This window comes from Ochlerotatus camptorhynchus, unplaced genomic scaffold (assembly GCF_037179485.1).
Source record: "Ochlerotatus camptorhynchus isolate MF236.1 unplaced genomic scaffold, CSIRO-AGI_Acam_v1.1 ptg000304l, whole genome shotgun sequence".
NCBI classification, from domain to species: Eukaryota; Metazoa; Arthropoda; class Insecta; order Diptera; family Culicidae; genus Ochlerotatus; species Ochlerotatus camptorhynchus.
In genome coordinates, this window is record NW_027040792.1 from 4,434,215 (window position 1) to 4,456,498 (window position 22,284).

Below are 22,284 nucleotides of genomic sequence, written 5' to 3' on the forward strand. Positions count from 1 at the left end.
TATGTTGTTGTGGCACATGATATGTTTGATTTCTTTCAGGTCAAAGTTAATCCAAAACCTCTTAACGCTGGATTTTGTAACAAAGGCACAAAAACACTTAAATATACCTAGTCATTTCCCGATCTTGTGTCGAACGATGTATGTTACTCGTCCTCGAATCGAAAGTCGGTTTTCCAAGCGGTTTATGAAAAATAATTTGCAAGATAGGTAAAAAAAAATATGACCCCGGATAATCGAGCCATTTTCTCCGGATAATCGAGCCCCGGATAATCGAGCCTCCGGTTAATCGAGCCTCCGGATAATCGAGTCCGGCCTGTATTATCAATTTAACAATATTAATTACCTACAATGTTTTAAGTTTTTCGTCCAACTTACTTCATTTAGTGTATACAAATTCTAGGTTAGGTGTTTTCTATATAGGAACAAATTTATCATTGTGAGTAATACATATTATACTTCTGGTAAAAATAATAATGTATTGACTTACAATTTATCGAACTGATTGAATAAATTTTCACCTTTCGTTTAAATAGAAACTATTTTTAATCAAATAAACTGCCTGCTGAACACGTTATTTGCATACGAACTTGTTATTGGTGATGTTTACGTTTGTCGTTTCTTTCGCCCAGATATTCCGTGTCGTGATGACGTTTCTTCGTTCGATGCGCGTAGCTACCCTGTGGTAACTAGCGACCGTTAAGCGCCGAGGGGTACACTCGTCATCACATTCTCCCGTCCGTAAACCATTTTGTCTGGCTTCCGGTTTACCACCATGTACGACGTCGAGTAATGTCAGCTTTATCATTGATCTCCTAAATTCAACTCCTAGATTCAACGCTTCTATATTTCGCTCATCAAGTGCTGGGCAACACAGCAAAAAAATAATTTTGATATCACATCAAAGAGGATGCACTACAATCATGTCGAAAATTTCATGTAATTTTTATGACCACATAAATAAACAAATGCAGTAAAAGCAGCGTAATGTCAGTTCATGCATTGTATTAATGATAATGTTGTCCTTTTTAGCAAGTAATATTACACCATATTTTCGACATGATTGTAGTGCATCCACTTTGACGTGATATCAAAATTATTTTTTTGCTGTAAGCTTCCATCCACTGTTCAATGTTGCACGATAATCCATGGGCATTGTCGGAAATTGTTTCACTCCACTTGAGCTCTCCAAGAGAAAATGGTTAGGGGTCAGGGCTACCTGATCAGCTGACTCTAACGGAATGTACGTCAGCGGTATCGTGTTGATTATCACCGTTTCCAGAACCTCGTAATTCGGCTTTCCCACGCACCACCCTTGAGTGATGCTGCAGGCGGGTTGAACGACCAACGAATCACCAGTGCTGGTGACAGATGATTGTTGCGTTGCTCTATCTCCCGTTTCAGCTGATTGTTCTCCCCGGGAAAATTCGTACCGTTGTCGCTAAATGTCTCAGCCGGTGCACCTCGTCGTGATATGAATCTTCTTACAACCATGACGCAGGATGTCTTCGATAGATTGTGAACAACCTCGAGGTGCACAGCGCGGATATCCACCGTTTAACGTTGCTGTGACCAACCGTCGCTAGTGTAGAGGCTCTGCCTAGATCCGCACACTTCCTTAAGGATGTTCCTTCAGTTCCGTCCTAGGTTCCGCCCGGCACCGGTATTGAGTTCTATTGGGATTAGTTAGCTCCGACTATCGAATGCGCGTCCTGTTCCATCCGAGTCCTCCTTTCTCTACCCTTTTTTACCGTTCTTCTTCCAAAACTCCCCAGCTGTCATCTTCCCGCTCTTTTTTAACCAAGGTTCTCTCAATCATCAGGTATGTTATATTTAAAGGCAAGGTTGTTAATATATAAGGTGTGTTTATTTGGTATGGAGTCCTACAGCACAGAACAGAAGGAGAAGTGCAAACAAATCGGTGAATCAAAAAGTGTTCGTTTTTCTGCTCAACAAGCGACGTGTTGTGATAGCGTTCCACACGGGCTTTCTATGTGCACTCACACTATCATAGCATGCTGCCTATCTTAACTGCAGGCAGAAGATGCCTTCTACCGCTAGGTGCGCTAGTGTTCGCAAATGACAAGTGGAGCCACTTTCTGATCCAAAGTTCCACTCCTGTGCCTACAGCTAGTACTGGGCCAAAATAATCTACGCCTACGTATGTGAACGGCCGTACATACGGAGTTAGCCGGACCTTCGGCAGCACCGCCTTCGGTGGCGAGCATAGATAATCACGAAGAACTCTACACCGGATACAGCTTTCCGAGACTTTCGTAGCCAGTGATCTCAGTCTCGCAATCTCGTTGACAACTGTCTCACGATTGCAGTGACGAAAACGGCGCTGGAATCAGTCGACGAGGAAAAATGTGATTGGATGCTTACTGGGCAGAATTACCGGGTACTTGGTTCCGTACGGTATCCATTCAGCATTGCTCAATCACCAGGTTCTCCCACCGTCACCTCAAGAATTACTATTTCCTATGCCAAGATGTCCCCCTGCGCTCCTCTGAATATTATTGACGAATCGTTCCACATACGCCATTGTTCTGTGTAGCTTCGTCCACTTGCTGAACCTATTTGTATCAATCAGCGGCTCCTGTACATAACGATGCACGTTGCAAGCAATTAGCTCTTCTTCAGTGGGATTTATCGGTTCATCACTGCCTGGCCAACATTCTTCCGGTTATCTTAGAAAATCTTGCCCACGAAACTACCGCACACTGGGGCAGATCAGTGATTTTCTCGGAAAAAAAAATAACTTTTGAACGAAGCATCCAATCATAATACTGTTTACAATAAAGTTGTTTGTATTAGTTAAGCGCTTCTTTTGAATAACTTAATTAGTTCGCAACTTGGTCGTAGAGATGGCGTGCGAATCTAACTTTTACATAAAGCATCCTAGACGTATGATGTTTTCAACAAAGTTTTTTTTTATCTATTAAAATGAAGGAAAGTTGCAGAAGACATGAAACTTCCATAGCTTTTAGTTATGCCAACGGGAACAAACTAGGTGCGAATTTTCATTGAACTATTTGTGGAATTTATAGTGGTTTTAGTGAAATATTCTCGAAAAACATGATATTTTGCCTGTATTTTAGGTGGGTGGGATTCTCATAAGGGCAGCTAAGGGCAGCTGGACTTTGTCTCGTATCATGTCATCGTCTAACATATACCAGAAAACTTAAGACATGATATTCGATGATTTTTATTTTAATTTCAGTTTTTGTAAACCGTTACAAGTATTACTATTAAGGAAACCTGTCAGTTTGTATAATTTTTATTCGTTGAACTTTTTAAATTACAGTAGCAACAATGGTTTAAAGATTAAACAATCTCTTGAGTTAAAGCATTCAGAAATAAGTTGAATCATTTCCTAAATTGACACTATCGTCAAATGAATCCGGTGGTTGTAGTAATGCCAATACCTCGCTATCAAATTGGGCTGAATTTTTCTTCGGTTTTTTTTTTCGCAGACTTGTAATTAATGGATCTGAAGATAGCAATAACAGGTTCAGGATGTCTTGGTCCAGCTGCCCTTAGCTGCCTTTATGAGAATCCCACCCACCTAAAATACAGGCAAAATATCATGTTTTTCGAGAATATTTCACTAAAACCACTATAAATTCCACAAATAGTTCAATGACAATTCGCAACTATTGAAAAACTGGTAAATGTCCAGCATTGTCCAAAAGCGTCGAATTAACTAACAAATCCACCAATTACCTACATGCATATGCTGCTTCCCCAGCACAGTCGTCAGAGAGTAGTAAGTAGACGAAACAAGTCGAAGTGGCATTCGCCTCCGATCCTCGGGCGCGTGCGAATAGGAAGGATGGAATTGCGTAATATTTTGCACACTCATCGCCATATTCAGAACCAAACGCAAATTCTTCGAGAAAACCACCATCCATCGCCTGGCTTGCCGTGGTGGTGTCTGACATATCTCCGGTCTGATTTACGAGGTGTGCTGAAGGTGTTCCTGAAAATTGAGATCCGTGATGCTGTCACCTACACTAAACACGCTAAGTGTAAGCGGCCATGAATGTCATCTACGTTTTGAAGTAACAGAGACGCACTCTGTTTGGTTTCGGGGGTTAAATCATCACCAACTTTGGCAACAAAACGGCTCTTTTCAGGGCCACCTAGCTTATTACAGTAAAGAGTAGGAATAGAATTCATCTGCCTGTTAGTCCATATTCAGAACCAACGATCACACAAAATGCTCATGTAATCAAACTGGAAGCAGGGGTACAAATTATTTTGATCAACCTTGATCAAGAAAGCAACAATTTAGCATCTAATTCGACGAAGACGGCAGCCGAGTTATTTACGAAAGAGAGTGTCGATGAAGAGTATCGATCAATGCAGATAGGACCTATTGAAAAGTGACGCGAGATTTGTTTTCCGTACCTCTCACACCTGGACCCTACCAATTGACCCATCAACTCAACCGGGGACCAACGGTTATACTTCCCGAAGGAAGGCGTGATCAGAGATGTTATGCCTTAGAACATGCCGGTGGCGCCGACTGAGATTGGACCCTGGCCTGCTGGGGTGAGCGGTAATCACGCTATCCACCAGCGCCGATATCTTTCAAGGTGATATCACGGCGAATGAGAACGGCCCAAATTTGAGTTTAGTTATCTCAGAAATAAGAAATAAAGTGCAGGAACTCAGTAAGTAAGTAATGTGTAAATTTGCTTTATTTTTCCCCAGGTTTTTCCAGGATTTTTCAGGGAAAAATTCGAGATTTTGAGAAAAGTAAAGATTGGATTCACCCAATTTTTTTTAGTCATTGGTACTACCCAACAAACAATTGAGAGCTCTTATAAAACACCTGAGTTGATCAAACGTTGAATAATAGCTTCCAGAGTTGAACAAGAATGTAGTTGTATTTCCATTTGATTAAAAGTTTTAAAAGCTGTTGGAGCACTCTTAAATGATTGTTTACGTTCGGTTTAACTATATGCTTTATAAGACCTACGATAACTTTTATAGCACCTTAGTTAAACTGATTCACAAGAGCTATACAGAACGTGGAATAAACGCATCAAAACAAACAATTGGGAGCTCTTATAAAACACCTGAGTTGATCAAACGTTGAATAATAGCTTCCAGAGTTGAACAAGAATGTAGTTGTATTGCCTTTTTGGTTAGAAGCTTCAAAAGCTGCTTGGAGCACTCTTAAATGATTGTTTACGTTCGGTTAAACTGTTTGACAGGAGCCATATAGGATGTGGAATAAACGCATCAAAACAAACCATTGGGAGCTCTTATAAAACACCTGAGTTGATCAAACGTTGAATAATAGCTTCCAGAGTTGAACAAGAATGTAGTTGTATTGCCTTTTTGGTTAGAAGCTTCAAAAGCTGCTTGGAGCACTCTTAAATGATTGTTTACGTTCGGTTAAACTGTTTGACAGGAGCCATATAGGATGTGGAATAAACGCATCAAAACAAACCATTGGGAGCTCTTATAAAACACCTGAGTTGATCAAACGTTGAATAATAGCTTCCAGAGTTGAACAAGAATGTAGTTGTATTGCCTTTTTGGTTAGAAGCTTCAAAAGCTGCTTGGAGCACTCTTAAATGATTGTTTACGTTCGGTTAAACTGTTTGACAGGAGCCATACAGGATGTGGAATAAACGCATCAAAACAAACCATTGGGAGCTCTTATAAAACACCTGAGTTGATCAAACGTTGAATAATAGCTTCCAGAGTTGAACAAGAATGTAGTTGTATTTCCATTTGATTAAAAGTTTTAAAAGCTGTTGGAGCACTCTTAAAGGATTGTTTACGTTCGGTTAAACTGTTTGACAGGAGCCATATAGGATGTGGAATAAACGCATCAAAACAAACAATTGGGAGCTCTTATAAAACACCTGAGTTGATCAAACGTTGAATAATAGCTTCCAGAGTTGAACAAGAATGTAGTTGTATTGCCTTTTTGGTTAGAAGCTTCAAAAGCTGCTTGGAGCACTCTTAAATGATTGTTTACGTTCGGTTAAACTGTTTGACAGGAGCCATACAGGATGTGGAATAAACGCATCAAAACAAACCATTGGGAGCTCTTATAAAACACCTGAGTTGATCAAACGTTGAATAATAGCTTCCAGAGTTGAACAAGAATGTAGTTGTATTGCCTTTTTGGTTAGAAGCTTCAAAAGCTGCTTGGAGCACTCTTAAATGATTGTTTACGTTCGGTTAAACTGTTTGACAGGAGCCATATAGGATGTGGAATAAACGCATCAAAACAAACCATTGGGAGCTCTTATAAAACACCTGAGTTGATCAAACGTTGAATAATAGCTTCCAGAGTTGAACAAGAATGTAGTTGTATTGCCTTTTTGGTTAGAAGCTTCAAAAGCTGCTTGGAGCACTCTTAAATGATTGTTTACGTTCGGTTAAACTGTTTGACAGGAGCCATATAGGATGTGGAATAAACGCATCAAAACAAACCATTGGGAGCTCTTATAAAACACCTGAGTTGATCAAACGTTGAATAATAGCTTCCAGAGTTGAACAAGAATGTAGTTGTATTGCCTTTTTGGTTAGAAGCTTCAAAAGCTGCTTGGAGCACTCTTAAATGATTGTTTACGTTCGGTTAAACTGTTTGACAGGAGCCATATAGGATGTGGAATAAACGCATCAAAACAAACCATTGGGAGCTCTTATAAAACACCTGAGTTGATCAAACGTTGAATAATAGCTTCCAGAGTTGAACAAGAATGTAGTTGTATTGCCTTTTTGGTTAGAAGCTTCAAAAGCTGCTTGGAGCACTCTTAAATGATTGTTTACGTTCGGTTAAACTGTTTGACAGGAGCCATACAGGATGTGGAATAAACGCATCAAAACAAACCATTGGGAGCTCTTATAAAACACCTGAGTTGATCAAACGTTGAATAATAGCTTCCAGAGTTGAACAAGAATGTAGTTGTATTGCCTTTTTGGTTAGAAGCTTCAAAAGCTGCTTGGAGCACTCTTAAATGATTGTTTACGTTCGGTTAAACTGTTTGACAGGAGCCATATAGGATGTGGAATAAACGCATCAAAACAAACCATTGGGAGCTCTTATAAAACACCTGAGTTGATCAAACGTTGAATAATAGCTTCCAGAGTTGAACAAGAATGTAGTTGTATTGCCTTTTTGGTTAGAAGCTTCAAAAGCTGCTTGGAGCACTCTTAAATGATTGTTTACGTTCGGTTAAACTGTTTGACAGGAGCCATATAGGATGTGGAATAAACGCATCAAAACAAACCATTGGGAGCTCTTATAAAACACCTGAGTTGATCAAACGTTGAATAATAGCTTCCAGAGTTGAACAAGAATGTAGTTGTATTGCCTTTTTGGTTAGAAGCTTCAAAAGCTGCTTGGAGCACTCTTAAATGATTGTTTACGTTCGGTTAAACTGTTTGACAGGAGCCATACAGGATGTGGAATAAACGCATCAAAACAAACCATTGGGAGCTCTTATAAAACACCTGAGTTGATCAAACGTTGAATAATAGCTTCCAGAGTTGAACAAGAATGTAGTTGTATTGCCTTTTTGGTTAGAAGCTTCAAAAGCTGCTTGGAGCACTCTTAAATGATTGTTTACGTTCGGTTAAACTGTTTGACAGGAGCCATATAGGATGTGGAATAAACGCATCAAAACAAACCATTGGGAGCTCTTATAAAACACCTGAGTTGATCAAACGTTGAATAATAGCTTCCAGAGTTGAACAAGAATGTAGTTGTATTGCCTTTTTGGTTAGAAGCTTCAAAAGCTGCTTGGAGCACTCTTAAATGATTGTTTACGTTCGGTTAAACTGTTTGACAGGAGCCATATAGGATGTGGAATAAACGCATCAAAACAAACCATTGGGAGCTCTTATAAAACACCTGAGTTGATCAAACGTTGAATAATAGCTTCCAGAGTTGAACAAGAATGTAGTTGTATTGCCTTTTTGGTTAGAAGCTTCAAAAGCTGCTTGGAGCACTCTTAAATGATTGTTTACGTTCGGTTTAACTATATGCTTTATAAGACCTACGATAACTTTTATAGCACCTTCGTTAAACTGATTCACAAGAGCTATACAGAACGTGGAATAAACGCATCAAAACAAACCATTGGGAGCTCTTATAAAACACCTGAGTTGATCAAACGTTGAATAATAGCTTCCAGAGTTGAACAAGAATGTAGTTGTATTGCCTTTTTGGTTAAAAGCTTCAAAAGCTGCTTGGAGCACTCTTAAAGGATTGTTTACGTTCGGTTTAACTATATGCTTTATAAGACCTACGATAACTTTTATAGCACCTTAGTTAAACTGATTCACAAGAGCTATACAGAACGTGGAATAAACGCATCAAAAAAAACAATTGGGAGCTCTTATAAAACACCTGAGTTGATCAAACGTTGAATAATAGCTTCCAGAGTTGAACAAGAATGTAGTTGTATTGCCTTTTTGGTTAAAAGCTTCAAAAGCTGCTTGGAGCACTCTTAAATGATTGTTTACGTTCGGTTAAACTGTTTAACAGGAGCCAAATAGGATGTGGAATAAACGCATCAAAACAAACCATTGGGAGCTCTTATAAAACACCTGAGTTGATCAAACGTTGAATAATAGCTTCCAGAGTTGAACAAGAATGTAGTTGTATTTCCATTTGATTAAAAGTTTTAAAAGCTGTTGGAGCACTCTTAAAGGATTGTTTACGTTCGGTTTAACTATATGCTTTATAAGACCTACGATAACTTTTATAGCACCTTAGTTAAACTGATTCACAAGAGCTATACAGAACGTGGAATAAACGCATCAAAACAAACAATTGGGAGCTCTTATAAAACACCTGAGTTGATCAAACGTTGAATAATAGCTTCCAGAGTTGAACAAGAATGTAGTTGTATTGCCTTTTTGGTTAAAAGCTTCAAAAGCTGCTTGGAGCACTCTTAAATGATTGTTTACGTTCGGTTAAACTGTTTGACAGGAGCCATATAGGATGTGGAATAAACGCATCAAAACAAACCATTGGGAGCTCTTATAAAACACCTGAGTTGATCAAACGTTGAATAATAGCTTCCAGAGTTGAACAAGAATGTAGTTGTATTTCCATTTGATTAAAAGTTTTAAAAGCTGTTGGAGCACTCTTAAAGGATTGTTTACGTTCGGTTAAACTGTTTGACAGGAGCCATATAGGATGTGGAATAAACGCATCAAAACAAACCATTGGGAGCTCTTATAAAACACCTGAGTTGATCAAACGTTGAATAATAGCTTCCAGAGTTGAACAAGAATGTAGTTGTATTGCCTTTTTGGTTAAAAGCTTCAAAAGCTGCTTGGAGCACTCTTAAAGGATTGTTTACGTTCGGTTTAACTATATGCTTTATAAGACCTACGATAACTTTTATAGCACCTTAGTTAAACTGACGTGTTAAACTGAAGCTCTTATAAAACACCTGAGTTGATCAAACGTTGAATAATAGCTTCCAGAGTTGAACAAGAATGTAGTTGTATTGCCTTTTTGGTTAAAAGCTTCAAAAGCTGCTTGGAGCACTCTTAAATGATTGTTTACGTTCGGTTAAACTGTTTGACAGGAGCCATATAGGATGTGGAATAAACGCATCAAAATAAACCATTGGGAGCTCTTATAAAACACCTGAGTTGATCAAACGTTGAATAATAGCTTCCAGAGTTGAACAAGAATGTAGTTGTATTTCCATTTGATTAAAAGTTTTAAAAGCTGTTGGAGCACTCTTAAAGGATTGTTTACGTTCGGTTAAACTGTTTGACAGGAGCCATATAGGATGTGGAATAAACGCATCAAAACAAACCATTGGGAGCTCTTATAAAACACCTGAGTTGATCAAACGTTGAATAATAGCTTCCAGAGTTGAACAAGAATGTAGTTGTATTGCCTTTTTGGTTAAAAGCTTCAAAAGCTGCTTGGAGCACTCTTAAATAATTGTTTACGTTCGGTTAAACTGTTTGACAGGAGCCATGTAGGATGTGGAATAAACGCATCAAAACAAACCATTGGGAGCTCTTATAAAACACCTGAGTTGATCAAACGTTGAATAATAGCTTCCAGAGTTGAACAAGAATGTAGTTGTATTGCCTTTTTGGTTAAAAGCTTCAAAAGCTGCTTGGAGCACTCTTAAAGGATTGTTTACGTTCGGTTTAACTATATGCTTTATAAGACCTACGATAACTTTTATAGCACCTTAGTTAAACTGACGTGTTAAACTGAAGCTCTTATAAAACACCTGAGTTGATCAAACGTTGAATAATAGCTTCCAGAGTTGAACAAGAATGTAGTTGTATTGCCTTTTTGGTTAGAAGCTTCAAAAGCTGCTTGGAGCATAACAAACAAACCATTGGGAGCTCTTATAAAACACCTGAGTTGATCAAACGTTGAATAATAGCTTCCAGAGTTGAACAAGAATGTAGTTGTATTGCCTTTTTGGTTAGAAGCTTCAAAAGCTGCTTGGAGCATAACAAACAAACCATTGGGAGCTCTTATAAAACACCTGAGTTGATCAAACGTTGAATAATAGCTTCCAGAGTTGAACAAGAATGTAGTTGTATTGCCTTTTTGGTTAAAAGCTTCAAAAGCTGCTTGGAGCACTCTTAAAGGATTGTTTACGTTCGGTTTAACTATATGCTTTATAAGACCTACGATAACTTTTATAGCACCTTAGTTAAACTGACGTGTTAAACTGAAGCTCTTATAAAACACCTGAGTTGATCAAACGTTGAATAATAGCTTCCAGAGTTGAACAAGAATGTAGTTGTATTGCCTTTTTGGTTAGAAGCTTCAAAAGCTGCTTGGAGCATAACAAACAAACCATTGGGAGCTCTTATAAAACACCTGAGTTGATCAAACGTTGAATAATAGCTTCCAGAGTTGAACAAGAATGTAGTTGTATTGCCTTTTTGGTTAGAAGCTTCAAAAGCTGCTTGGAGCATAACAAACAAACCATTGGGAGCTCTTATAAAACACCTGAGTTGATCAAACGTTGAATAATAGCTTCCAGAGTTGAACAAGAATGTAGTTGTATTGCCTTTTTGGTTAGAAGCTTCAAAAGCTGCTTGGAGCACTCTTAAATGATTGTTTACGTTCGGTTAAACTGTTTGACAGGAGCCATATAGGATGTGGAATAAACGCATCAAAACAAACCATTGGGAGCTCTTATAAAACACTGAGTTGATCAAACGTTGAATAATAGCTTCCAGAGTTGAACAAGAATGTAGTTGTATTGCCTTTTTGGTTAAAAGCTTCAAAAGCTGCTTGGAGCACTCTTAAATGATTGTTTACGTTCGGTTAAACTGTTTGACAGGAGCCATATAGGATGTGGAATAAACGCATCAAAACAAACGTTGAATAATAGCTTCCAGAGTTGTACAAGAATGTAGTTGTATTGCCTTTTTGGTTAGAAGCTTCAAAAGCTGCTTGGAGCACTCTTAAATGATTGTTTACGTTCGGTTAAACTGTTTGACAGGAGCCATATAGGATGTGGAATAAACGCATCAAAACAAACCATTGGGAGCTCTTATAAAACACCTGAGTTGATCAAAACGTTGAATAATAGCTTCCAGAGTTGAACAAGAATGTAGTTGTATTGCCATTTGGTTAAAAGCTTCAAAAGCTGCTTGGAGCACTCTTAAATGATTGTTTACGTTCGACCAACTACCAACCACAATGTTGTTGCTAAAAATAGCACAAGTGATAGGCACGTTTATATGACCAGAAGGCAATGATTATTCGACTGCAAGAGAAGTCACTCAAGATGAGCTTCATATACTTCTCTCATATGATCAAAATATGTATTCAAGAATAGAGCAGATGGAAACAGAAGTGGCTAGCAATCCGGGGATCATGAGTTCGAATCTTGCTTCGAGAAACCCTCGGTGGAGTAGAGGTAAATTATATATAGGTGTTATTAATAAATGCAAACATTAATTTAAGACATATATCATATAATCAACGATAACATTTCTAGATAAATTCTATCAATTAATGATTAGAGAGATTAATTGAAAAAATATCAATCAAAGATTAAACAGATGCTTGTTAGTACTTCCTCCATGATCACAGAATGTGAATTAGGGCATAATTACATATTTTTTCAATATGCACAAATAAATTAAATTAATAAAAACTGTACAAGCAATTATTTTGGCGTACCACGACAATTGTTAAACTTATTTTAATCTGTGAATATTGTGAGTACTTACACACTTAAATTTTTTCGCCGAGATTCCAACAGCCGAGTAGTTCTGCAATTTATTTTGCTGAGATTCAGTAAAACAATTGCCGAGACTCAGCTAACAAATATCATTTTGCTGAGATATCAGCTAACAAACAGATAAAATCATCAGCAAAAGTAAATGCCGAGGTAATCGGCTGTTGGAGATTTTACCGAGCTAGATTAAGTGCGTACACAACGGTTATTAAGGAGTCATTAAAAAGTGCTATAAACGCTTTTCACCGCTTGCTGTATAGTGATTATTTAGGAGTCATAGAAGAGTGTAACAAACGCCTCTCAGGTTCAATCTCTAATACATTTCGAAGCAGCTGTTAGGAGATGTCTACAAACGTTGTATTAGAGCTTTCACCAAAACAATAAAGCTTGAGTTTAAATATGTACCTATAAACGTTGTATAAAAGTTGCTTCTATCCTGTTGTTAAGGAGTCATTGAAAAGTGCTATAAACGCTTTGCACCGCTTGCTGTACAATGATTATTTAGGAGTCATAAAAGAGTGCAACAAACGCCTCTCAGGTTTACTCTCTACTAAATTTCAAAGCAGCTGTCAAGAAGTGTCAACAAACGTTGTATAAGAGCTTTCACCAAAATAATAAAGCTTGAGTTTAAATATGTATCTATAAACGTTGTATAAAAGTTGCTTCTACTCCTATACCGCGTATACATATAATGCTGTAGTTGAACAGGTTCTCCAAACCAGTGTTAACAAGAGTTTTACATAAGTTGTAATAAACAAATTGTACAGTTATTATTCAGCATGCAGTTGAATAAAATCACAATGGAAGCGTTTCTTCAACAAGAAATTGATTTTGGGTAAACGTTTTACTGAATACGTTAGACAACACCTTTGTGTTGCAGTTGTATAGGTTCTCCAAACCAGTGTAAACAAAGGTTTTATAAAAAATGTGGTGAACACATTGTGCAATTATTATTCAACATGCAGCTGAACAAAATCAAAACAAAAGCGTTTCTTCAACTGGAAATTGTTACTAGGGTACTCCGAGACTGAATAAAATTTTCGTCAATTTCCTCATTTTCTGGCAGATTTTTTCGACTTTCCACAGGAGACCATGAGACAAATTTACTCATCGCTGTGTTCCTGCATTTTTGGCGATTATGAGTGAACTAAACTCAAATTTGGGTCGTTCTCATTCGGCGTGTACGCAAAAGGAAAAGAGCCAACTTGATAGCAAACTACTCATAATGGGAGGAGTCTTTGTAGTTTTTATACCACTTGGTTGCAAATCATTCTGCTTTAACCTGAAAAGATATAAAAGAGCGCTGCTGTATGGCATAAGCTCATTTTCACTTTGGACGGCGTGGTGAACAGCAATAGCAGCAGTAGGAAGGTGGTGGCTAGTCCACTCCTGCACACCTAACAAGCAACAGCAAAGGAAGAAAAGGTCTGGTAAAGGAGGCGCCAAGCGTCATCGCAAAGTTCTCGCCATCGGTCGTCTGGCTCGCCGTGGTGGTGTCAAACGTATCTCCGGTCTGATCTACGAGGCGTGCTGAAGGTGTTCCTGGAAAATGAGGTCCGTGATGCTGTCACCTACACTAAACACGCCAAGCGTAAGTGGCCATGGATGTCCTCTTCAATAAAACGGCCCTTTTCAGGGCCATCAAGCTTACATCAGTAAAGAGTTGGAATAGAATTTATCTGTGCTTGTTTGTCCATATTCAGAACCACAAGCCCCCAACGACCACACAAAATGCTCTCCAGAGTTGTAATCTTGTAACCAAACTTGGAAGCAGGAGTGCAAGTGATTTTAATTGATTCTCTTAATCAACTTTCTCTTTGAAAAAGATTACTACAAATTTGGTACGCCTACAATTCAAAAACGGAAAGAGTTGAGATAATAGATAATTGATCAATTAAAAGAACTAAATGCTCTTCACATTTATACCGTCCACCAGCGGTCCTACGTCAAGCTTCCGTTCGTGCCCCTTGGCAATATGTTTGCAAACGAATATTTCTTAATAATGATTTTATTTTGAATATATATTAAGGAATAACATTATAATTTTAAAGCGCTGCGTGGTATTAAATCATAAGGCCACGCCCCTCTTAATTATCTTTTTTTTTTCAACTAAAATATTCCTTAACACCTCCAAGATCTTTGCAAACACGATACATAATTAAATTTTTCAAGTGTAGATTAAGTTTTGGACCATCTCAGATTAATCAATCGATCAGGAAAATTGAAAAGTGTTTCGCTTCCTATGTCTCATGACAAACATTTCTGCCCACAACACTCTTTTTGACGTTCTATTATTCACCACCAATCGTCACTTTGATTCTTCAATTAACATCCAAAACTATCTTGAATGAACGCTTCCAATTTTTCCACCGGGAACTGACGTTAGTCGTGCGTCTGGATCAAATGCATGGTGGCAATCCAAGTCCTACTGGATTCATCTTCGCTTCATTTCGTTTGCTTTTTGCTGTGTAATTTTCCTTCCTCAAAACTCGCTAGCTGCCCTCTTTTACTTAGAAGAACCTCTTATTTTCCGATCACAAATTCAATGACTGAACGTATCACATACGTGTCCACGAAACTCGATCCTCGATCGCCAATGTTAAGACCGAAATATTCTCAATCAAACTACGAGTTTAATCACGGAATGCAAAATGCGTCTTTATTCGCCACCTTCCTCCGAGGGATCCACGAGTGCTCATACACGGTTGTTTAATCGAACGCAACACACTCCCTCCCTACATTCAGAAGCTAGTTACGCCAGTGCCTATTGGAGCTAATCCAACATTAACCCTTCCCCTTTCGACTACCTATTTCAAAACCTGGATGGGTTCAGTTTTGACCGATCTGAGTGGATTCTACCAAAATTTGGGTAGTTTTGAAATAATGTGTACAACATGGGCCTTATTTTGCTTCCTTACCCGCATCAAGAGATTTGTGCTCTGATAAGAATCGATTCGGTTCCAGGCAAAGTTTTTAACCCATTCCTCGTCGTGTTCATTATTGAGCTTTACATTAATTAATACGATTACACATTGTAAGCTCCGGGACATTTGACAGTTCGACCTTCATGAACCCTATTGGGGATTTCCTTTCCACGCTGCTTTTGCAATCAACCCCCCCCTCTCATGTACTCCGATAGCGGGGAATATGTGTTTACCGAAAGCGGGAGTGAAAATTTAATTGATTTTATCTTTTCAGGCACGTCGGCGGCGTGACATGGCATCAAAAAAGTGTTAATTTTTCGAACATACATTGTGGCATGTACTGGCTGAACAATGTACATGCATATGGCAGCAAGTTTACGTTACGAAAGTAACAGAGGTTATTAGTGCCCTCTCCATCGACGACCCGGAGGAAAGTCGAACAAGTCATACATCATTTGCATAATTAATTAGTATGCTTCTGGAATTCCTGCAGCCACGTTCCTTCCTGTTAGGTGGTGCAAAAGATGGAACAAGCGTGGCCGGCACCCAGCAGCCGGAAGAGTTGATGAAAGTCGTCGGGTGTACATTTCGTTTGAGTTTTCAGTAAGTCGAAGCGTACCACGATGTGGCTTCCTGGTCCTACTTGATGTAGCATAACGGGTCGTTGGATAGGGCTACCATTTTGGTTTGCAGTTTTTGGAAAACTTCACTACAGGATTCCGGTAACTCGCCGCGAGAAGTGATCAACCATCAGTAGAGTAAATCCGTTACCGTTTACCGGAAGAGGGAAGCATGTCTATACTGCTAGCTGGAAGCTTGTAAATCTTCTGTTGTGCAAAATTTGGTCTACATGTATGGCTGGTATGGTTGTGAATTCTCTGCACATAGCAACACTGCCTGGGCAATCAAAAGTTCGTTATTTTGGATGCCAACTCAGCTCTTCCGTGCCTTGCAGCATCTTACCGCTCTGAACGTGGTGGGAAACATCTTATTTTCCGGATGATTTATTGCGAATACCTGGGAATATCCCGAGTGGGGGAAAATAAAACATACAGTACACACATGGCAATGTTTCGATATTGGTGAAATGGTATGTACACTCGGTTCACTTAAACTGTACGGTTCTGCCAATGAAATCCGCATGAGGATTTACCGTCGCTTTGGCTTCGGTCTCATTTTAGTGGAGATTTATGAGCGAATTTGGCTCGGCTCCGACCAACCAGAAGCTGCGGGATTCTGATACCTATGTTTTACGCCGAAGCCTGACCCCGGGCCGCATCAACCGTAAATAGTGGTTTATGGGAAAGGTCAAATCACAATCCCGCCTTCCTTTTCCATCCCCTGAGGGGAAAACGAGTGAATAATGTGACTGCAGGTCGTAAATCCGGACTCTGAAGGTGTCGAAAGAAAGGAAGAAGAAGTTGACCTTCGAGACACACCTTCCATGGCCGGCCGATAACCGTCAAAATGATGTAGGGGTAGTGGATGTTTTCCCGTTTCTCGCACGTAACCACGGAAAGATGGGTCTCATAAAGCAATTTATCAACATGGACAAACAATCCCATTTAACTTCAGTAAACATTATTAGATCAAATTGACTGTCATTGATTTACGTTAAATATTTGGTGGCTTGTTGTTGTTTTTGTTTTTATGGGACAGGTGGAAGATACAGCCCGAACTTGGTAACGATGGCAGTACAGTAGAGCGTTGATATTGGAACTGAACCCAAGTAACCAACAAGCCCGCTTGTTCGCCTTTTTAACCTACTTACAAAGAATGGATACATACCGTTTGGAAAAACGGGGTTGGATCCCAAGTACGACTAGTTCGGAAAATGTTTGAGTGTGTATTAAAATAAAAAAAATGGCAATAAAGGTTTTGGAGCAGACAAATCGGAGTCACCTTCAAACTGCTGCGATGGCTTTCAAATTGATAATCGAATCAAATCGATGCGTGACTCTATCGTAGTTGTTGAGTTTATTTTTTTTAGATTTTCGATAGTAATTGGAATGTGGAGCTATGGAAAGATTGTGTATATGCACTGCACATCGGTTAAACGAAACATCATCAAGGATTACTATTTTGATGAGATTTGTGGAAAAATTAACTATTGGCTTTTCTCTCAAAATTCAATACCTTTAATTTATTTCCGTCTTGCCAGTTTTCCAGACTTTCAGTCGTCTTGTCAGACATAAAGACAGATCACGTTTATTTCCAGATTGTTTGAATATGTTCCAGATTTTCCTATATTTTGACGTAGGATTACTGATTTGTTTTCTATATGGGGGTACACTTTGCGAGTACGAAAAATGGACATGTAACGAAAAGGGTCAGGTTCTGAACGCATATTTCTCGAAAGCCATTCGACGGGGGCTTCATTCAGCAATTTTGTGGCAAATAATGAAAATAGTTAAACAGCTAAGAAATTTAACTAAAATTGGTAGCATCAAAATTTCCCATACATATGCCTAGACCACAAGGTGTATTTCCTAACACAGCCATCACATAGTTGGTCCCAACCGAAACAAGCCGAAGTCACATTTCCTTTGGAACTTCGGACGTGTTCATATCGATCGCCCAACACACGACATGCGGACCGGTGGACAGGCTCCCCGCAAGCAGCTTGCTACCAAGGCTGCCTGCAAGACCGCTCTAGCCAGAAAAGTAGTGAAGAAGCCACACCGCCACTGTTTGGGTAAATTTGCTTATCGTGAAAAACACCACTGTGGGCCATTTTCATCAAGCGCGTTATCGTCATTTCGAAGAACATCAAATTAGCTCACCGTATCCGTGGCGAAAGTCCTAACAGATCTCAGAATTCCCCAACCACGACAAGGATCGAACAACCCGGTACCGTGCGTCAAAACCCGCCGCTGCCAGAAGAATACGAATCTGTGATAAGTGGCGTCACGATATAGTGCGTGTTGTTCATCGTAAAGTGGAGATCCATCTAATATCAAGGCTACACTTGTCTAAGGCTAACAGCCAGGTAATTTGCTTGCCACTCAAAAGACGACCATGCGCACGTCAAAACTCCATAAAACGTCAAAACTTCTCTTTTCAGAGCCAAAAACCACAACCACCACAATTTCCAAAGAAATAGTTAGTTTGGAATATTTTCAAACACAAGAATAATTACCCATGAACTGAAAAAATAATCTTATTGGTTATAAACGGAAAATGGAGACTGATCAATTATTGCACTTCGGTAGAAGTCAATGGATGTCATAATAATATCGGGAATTTTAAATAACGTTCGATCAAAATAGTTAACATATGTGAGCGTATTCCTACGTCAACTGTTCGTACAATCCCATTGGGTTACCTTTGTAGTTTTTTTAAACATGGTGAAGACCTGCTATCATACTTCCACGTATGGTGTAGAACTTTCGGATATGTTGCAACAGCAGCATTTTTCGCAGAAATGGCCGGAAATCCATTATCGACGTCACTTTCTGCAGTCCGTCACTGGTGACAAACATGAATTGGAGAATGTGCGGAATACCATGGCAGTACAGAGGACGAGAGCCTGTGAGCGGTAGTGGAAGACGAAGGCTTTCGACAAGGATCTTTTCGTTGAGGCACTCTGTCTGGACAGGGCCCCCGCGGATCTGAACGTGGACGAGCTGACAGAAACGTTAGTGAGAGCATGTGACACGACCATGCCGAGGAAACTGGAGCCAAATAACAGACGGCGTTAAGTTGTCTCAGAGCCAGAAGACGTGTTCAGAGAGCATGAACAGACGTAGACAGAGAGGAGCGAAGAGGAGTGTTCCGAGTGGCCAGGGCCGCATTTAGCGAGAGATAAAGCAGAGCAAGTCAAACTGTTTTATAGAGCTGCATCGAGACGCTGATGCCAACCCCTGGGGCGACGCATACCGACTCGTGATGGCGAAGATCAGAGGTACAACGATGCCCGCTGAAATGTGCCCAGAGAAGTTGACTTTTCCCTGTAGCACGACCCAACGGCCTGGCCGCTTACACCGTACGGAGAAGCTCCCGGTCCGGATGGAATCCCCAACGTGGCGTTGAAAGCGGCGATCCAGGTGTCCCCGAACATGTTAAGGGTGGTACCAACAATCAATACGAAACTTGACTAGCCTATTGGTCCCAAGCAAACGATTAACGTACCCTATTCTAGTCGAAATTCTAGTACTACGCAATGTTTGTTTTGATTCGCTATGAAAGTTTGACAGATAAAATGAGGGGTTATTGGTTTTTCCTATGTTTCGAGAGGTGAATCGATTAGCTTGGGACCGAAGATAGTACCAGAGCTGAGCCAAAAAGTTGAGCACGTTATTTCGGGACCTTCTAGTCTTAGAGTTACCTCTATGGTGGTACTGCATGAATGCCTGGACGAGAGTCACTTTCCTGATAGGTGGAAGATACAGAAGCTAGTGTTGCTGCCGAAACCAGGAAAACAGCCGGGAGATCCAGCATCGTACAGGCCTATATGCCTGCTGGATACACTCGAAATACTGTTGAAGAGGATCATCCTAAACAGGCTGACGAAATGCACGGAAAGTGAGCACGGATCGTCACAGAGACAGTTCGGATTCCGGAAAGGGAGATCAACGATGGATTCAATTCGTACAGTGGTCGAGAGAGCCGACGAGGCGTCCAAACAGAAGCGGAGAGGAGATCGATATTGCGCCGTGGTAACGATCGACTTCAAGACGTTCAACAGCGTCAGCTGGGAAGCCATCGCCGAAGCGTTGAATAGAATGAGGGTCCCAGACTTCCTGTGCAGGATCCTGAGGAGTTATTTCCAGAACCGGGTTCTGGTCTACGAGACAGACATGGGCAGAGAGTTTTTTTTCGCTGTCATTTTTTCGCTCGTTTCGTGCCCCGGAAGGGCAGAAGGCCGAAAATTGATCGGAAACGCCACGCCGTGCCGCCGCCGGTCAGGACTCGCACAACCGTATGTTCAGCGAAGTGAACCATCCGTACACACCGGCCAAGAACCACATGAAGAGCAATCTGCCCATCGGAAGCGACGCCACGGATTCGGGAAAACCCAACGGCCACAGCAATGGCTTCAGCAAGACATCATCGTCGAATGGACATCATCAGAATGGAAACGGAGTCACTCATATCAACGGTTATAGCAGCAATGGGAGCAACTGCAACACTGCCAATGGACACAGCAACGGTACTTCCACATCATCAGCGCCATCCCAGAATGGATCATCTCCCAGCCTTCCGGGTGGGGAGCGAACATGATGAAGCAAAAAAAAAAAAATGGCTTTATCACAGAGCCCCGTCTCGGAACGAGTGTATTGTTGATGGACCTGGTGTACGATTCAAGATTGGGTTCTGTTATGATAAGTATCAGAAGAAAGTTAAATAATTAGCACGATCTTCATCAAAACGTAAGTATTATTGACAATAATCATAACAATCAACTCGTATATTCATTGAAGTACATATATAAAAGGGAAGGGACGGTCCAACAGGGCACCCGATTGAAGCGATTTGGACGGGGAGAGTGGGAATGCCAACTCCCAGTTGCTAACATTTCGTGGATAAAGGGCAGGCTCATTGGGGCACCTTCCTGTTTGGGGGCTTGTCTTTCTGACCGATTGGCTGAAAAAGTTGCTGGAAGAAGATTCTTTATTGTTCCGTAGATGCGTATAAACGACTTTGCTTATCGATCTACCCAATCCGTGGTTGTCCCTTCATACAGCGACATGTTGAGGACAATCAGAGGTTATTAAGCTTGATCAAGACAAACAGAAAAGAGGGCCCACTGCTGTCGGACTTAGTTTCCGTGCTACAATGGGTGATAAACCACTATCATCATATCATCATCACCACGAGGAAGACATGGGACAGAGATCGATTAGGATCACAGAAGAAGTTCCACAAGGCTCCATCCTTGATCCAATGCTTTGGAACGGGATGTTCAACGGCGTGCTAACGCTGAAGCTGCCCAAAGGAGTTGAGATCGTTGGATTTGGGGACGACGTTGTCTTGACAGTAACAGGTGAAACGCTGGAAGAGGTGGATGTGTGAGCGACCGGGGCTATCGACATGATTGGCAACTGGATGCAAAGAGCGAAGCTGCAGATCGCCCACCACAAAACAGAAGTGTTAATGGTCAGTAACTGTAAAGCGTTACAGTGGGCAGAAATCACCGTCGGGGAGCACGCCATAGCCTCGAAGCGTGTGCTGAAATACCTGGGAGTGATGATCGATGACCGGCTGAACTTCAACTGCCCCGTCGAATATGCCTGTGAGAAGGCTTTGAAGGCCATTAACGCGATAGCTAGAATCATGTCAGCAGTAACAAGAGGCGTCTTCTGGCCAGTGTGTCGTCGTCAATACTGGACGTTCAGCTTGGGTTGCAGTGCTGGATACGAAGCAGAACCAAAGGAAACTGAACAGCACGTTCCGGCTCATGGACATGCGAGTCGTGAGTGCGTACAGTACCACCTCTTTGGAATCAGTATACGATATCGCCAGAATGATCCCTATTGGACAGCGAGTGCTACAGGCGAAGAAAAGCCGGACGAGTACGAAAAGTTGTGAGAGCACACAGCAAAAAAGAAGTTTTCGTTTTTAGGCCGAAAGTTCTTTCGAATTCAAAAATGAAGAATCTGGATTAACCTACGAACTTAGTTTTATTTTCCATTTTGCAAAAGCTGATCTTAAATCTATGTGTTACATTAGCGATTTTACACATTTCCTGTCACTATGGAATTTTTCATGTCCCTCTAAATACCGAACTTTAAGCTAATTTCTGCTAGTTATAATCGAATTTCTACGCGGGCTTAAAAGGGGCTAATCTATGTTTTCGAGTCCTTATATACTAAAGGGTGATACGGTCAAAATTTGGTCAAGGGAAAACGCGTGTAAATCGGTGAAATCGTTTATTTAAAAAATCAAATAAAATTTCTTTTTCAAGTTCAATTAGTATAAAATTCAAGAAAAATATTCAGTTAGGCTTCCGCTTTTCCAAATCCGAATTGCCGGGCCTTACGCTTGACCCCTGCCATCAGATTTTGTACAGCCACCTTGTCCACCTTCTTCGCCGCAGAAAGCCAGTTTGCCTTGAATTGCTGCTCGCCCTTAGCAGTTTTTTTGGTCTTCTTTAGGTTCCGCTTGACAATAGCCCAGTATTTCTCAATTGGGCGGAG

General features: G+C 40.4%; 1 protein-coding gene across 1 annotated transcript; it reads left to right on the top strand.

Moving 5' to 3' along the window:
* Positions 1-20,068: 20,068 nt before the first annotated feature.
* On the top strand, positions 20,069-20,368 carry LOC135707139 (microtubule-associated protein Jupiter-like). Its single transcript, XM_065228858.1, has one exon. It carries the CDS (start codon positions 20,069-20,071, stop codon positions 20,366-20,368), a length of 300 nt encoding a protein of 99 aa, XP_065084930.1.
* Positions 20,369-22,284: the final 1,916 nt, after the last annotated feature.

Excerpts from the sequence above, each read along its gene's own strand:
- LOC135707139 (XM_065228858.1), top strand. The coding sequence starts at position 20,069 with ATGTTCAGCGAAGTGAACCATCCGTACACACCGGCCAAGAACCACATG.